The sequence below is a fragment of the Chrysochloris asiatica genome, unplaced genomic scaffold (assembly GCF_000296735.1).
Source record: "Chrysochloris asiatica unplaced genomic scaffold, ChrAsi1.0 scaffold00224, whole genome shotgun sequence".
NCBI lineage: Eukaryota > Metazoa > Chordata > Mammalia > Afrosoricida > Chrysochloridae > Chrysochloris > Chrysochloris asiatica.
This window is the reverse complement of record NW_006408742.1, coordinates 1,400,814-1,404,152: the sequence shown is the minus strand read 5'-3', so window position 1 is coordinate 1,404,152 and position 3,339 is coordinate 1,400,814. Positions and strand designations below refer to the sequence as shown.

General features: G+C 39.5%; 1 protein-coding gene across 1 annotated transcript in view; it reads right to left on the bottom strand.

Annotated features, from left to right (window-relative positions):
* The window catches only part of ATP13A3 (ATPase type 13A3), an 80,726-nt gene that overhangs the window by 19,580 nt on the left and 57,807 nt on the right, over window positions 1–3,339 (bottom strand). Inside the window, exon 27 of the mRNA XM_006873130.1 lies at window positions 890–1,067. Within this exon, the coding sequence (XP_006873192.1) occupies window positions 890–1,067 (178 nt within the window). The remainder of the gene's footprint in view (window positions 1–889; window positions 1,068–3,339) is intronic.

Sequence of the window (3,339 nt, the reverse complement as noted above, 5' to 3'; positions counted from 1 at the left end):
GACTCCACGGCACACTACCACCACCACCACCATTTGTAATCTGTAAGCACCTTACCCATAAACAACTAGTTAATGTTATCTCTTTACCGGGGGTACAAAATTTAAAAGCATAACTTTTCGGAGTTTGGAAGCTACCCTAGAGATAAGTTTTAACTTCCCCATTTTACAGACAAAGGAAAGCAGGTCTTAGTAGTAGCAGTAACATTAAGAAACCTGAAGAAGTCCTAGCGGGTCACAAGCTGGGCTGATAACCCCAAGGTGAACATTTCGAATCTACTAGTTGCTCTGCAGTAAAAAAGATGAAGGTTTCTGCTTCCATAAAGATTTACAGCCCCAGAAACCCAATGTAGGATCACCATGAGTTCAGACCACCACTACGAACTTGGTTGGCAGTTCAAACCCATCAGCTACTCCTCAGGAAAAAGACGAGTCTGTCTGCTTGTATAGATTTACACTGTTGGATATCCTATCCTGTCCTAAGGGTCTCCGAGTCAGAACTGACAGCAGGCTTGGTTTGGTATTTACTAGGACCTTAAGGATCCCTGGTGGTGCAGTTTAGTGTTTGGCTGCTGACTAAAGGTAGACAGGTTGAACACCCTGCTGTTCCCAGGGAAAAAGATGTGGCAGTCAACTTCCACATACATTTCTAGCCTCAAAACCACTATAGGGCAGTGCTACTCTGTCCTACCTGATGACAGCATGCTTGAGTTTTTTTTGGGTTATTAGGACAGGACCTCGCCTGACCGTCTTCCTACAGATAGAATCCTTTTTATGAATTCACCATGATATAAAGGCAACACAGTCACATGCAAATTTTTGACTTATTTTTACATGCATATATATTGCACAAATTTTACATATACTTCTACAGGGATTAACCTGTACTTACTCAGACTGTGGATGCCACATTTCATACCACGGCTGGTGTTTGACCCAAAAGAACCCCAAGGATTGAAATCCAACACAGATGATGATCTGAGACAAAACGGAGAAGAGAAGGGTCCCGGATATGAGACCTGAGGGTGGTTTTTGTGCCACAAGTTCTTTCCAAGCTGGATTTAAACTCACTATATTGGGAAGAAAAGAGGAAAGATTTGTAAGTAAATCAATGCCACTATAAAAGTCATAATTTTAAAAATGCTAAAAAGTGCAAGGTTCGTTTCAACTGCAAGAACAGCAGTTCAAACTCACTAGCCGCTCCTCAAAAACTCTATACATGGTCGCTAGGAGTTGGAAAATGTTAAATAAAGGCAGATAAACTTTAAGATTATTACCACTGCTGTTTATATTTAACTGCGAATTCATCATTTTCTGAATCCTTAATTGCAAAGTATTATGGATTGAACTGTGTCCCCCCAAAATGCTGCCGCTGTTGTTAGGTGTCATTGAGTCGACTATTGAACTCATAGTGACCCTAGAGGCACAACAGAAAGAAATACTGCTGGTCTTGTGCTTATTTCATTGCTGTTATCACTGTACCAATCTATCTTGTTGGGAATCTTCCTCTTTTTTTGCTGACCCTGCACTTTACCAAGCATCATATCCTTCTCCAGGGACTTTTGTCCCTTCTGATGGATAACATGTCTGATGTACAAAAGACAAAGTCTCACCATCCTGGATTCTAAGGAACATTCGGGTTGTTGTTCTTCCAACATAGATTTGCTTGTTTTCCTGGGAGTCCATTAGGGCTATTAATATTTTTCTCCAAAACCATGTATCAAATGCATCAATTCTTCTGTGGCCTTACACAAAAGAATGAAACTGCCCAATCTTAAGCCACTGTCACAATCATTGCTACACTTGAGCTCACTGTTGCCGCCACTGTGCCAATCCATCTCATTGGTAGTCTTCCTCTTTTGCACTGACCTTCCATTTTGCCAAGCATGTTGTCCTTCTCCAGGGACTGGTCCCTACTGATATGTGTAAAGCACAAGAGCAAACTCTGACCATCTTGGTTTTTAAGGAGTTTTCTGGATGTCCCTCTTCTAACACAGATGTGTTTGTTCTTCTGGCAGTCCATGGTATATTGAATATTCTTCTCCAACACCAAATGCATCAATTCTTCTGTGGTCTTCTTTATTTATTGTCTGATTTTCACATGCATATGAGGCTATTAAAAACATCATGGGTTGGGTCAGGTGCATCTTCATCAAACTGACATCTTTGCTCTTGAACTATTTTCCTTTTAAAACTTGCAAATATATTTTATTAAGAGGGAAGACTCTCTTAACTGTGACAAAATGACAGAAGTGTTACTAGTACAGTTGAAAGAATAATAAATTCTTCCTCAGCATTTCTGTTGTTCCCCCATTTCACCTCTCAGGGTCAGAGTGATATATTCAGTACACAAATATTCACTGAGGTTTTCATGTGTGCCAGGTGTTGTACTACACACTGGGAATACTTTCAAACTCTTGAACATTTTAACTCTTGTATAGCAGATTTGCTTAATGCAATACGTCACTTGATTTCTTGACTGCTGAATCCATTAGTGTTGATTGTAGATCCAAGCAAAATGAAATTTTTTACACCTTTGATCTTTCCTCCATTTGTCATGATGTTATTTATTGGTCCATTTGTGTGGCTTTTTCTTTTCTTTTCATTACAGTGCAACCCATACCAAAGGCTGTGGTCTTGGATCTTCATCAGTGAAGCATGTCATGATCCACACATTCAAAGCCTTTGTCAAGACAATAAAGCACAAGTAAACATCTTTATGGTATTCTCTGCTTTCAGCCAAGATCAGAAATGAGATTCCCTGGTTCATGTCCTCTTCTGAATCTGACTTGAAATTATGGCAGTTACCTGTTGATGTATTGTTGTTGCAGTGGGTTTTTGAATTATCTTCAGCATGAGTTTACATACATGTTGGATAATTTCTGCATTCCTAAGGATCACCTCTCTGTGGAATGGGCACAAATATGACTCTCTTCCAATCAATTGGCCAGGTAGCTGTCTTCCAAATTTGTTGGTATAGATGAGTGAGTGCCTCCAGTGTTGCATCAATTTGTTAAAAGATTTCAATTTATATTCCATCAATTTCTCGAGCCTTTTTTTTCTGCCAATGCCTTCAGTGCAGCTTGGGCTTTTTCCTTTAGTACAATCAGTTATATGCTATCTCTTGAAATGGTTGAACATTGACCTTTTTTTTGTTACAGTGACTCACAATGTTTAAAAAAAAAAAAAAATGTATTCCTTTCATCTTCTTTTGCATCATTCAATATTTTGCCCATTGTTGTTGTTGTGAAGTGCCATCGAGTCGGTTCCGACCCATAGCGACCCTGTACAGGGTTTCCAAGGGTGTAAATCTTTACGGGAGTAGAAAGCCTCATCTTTCTC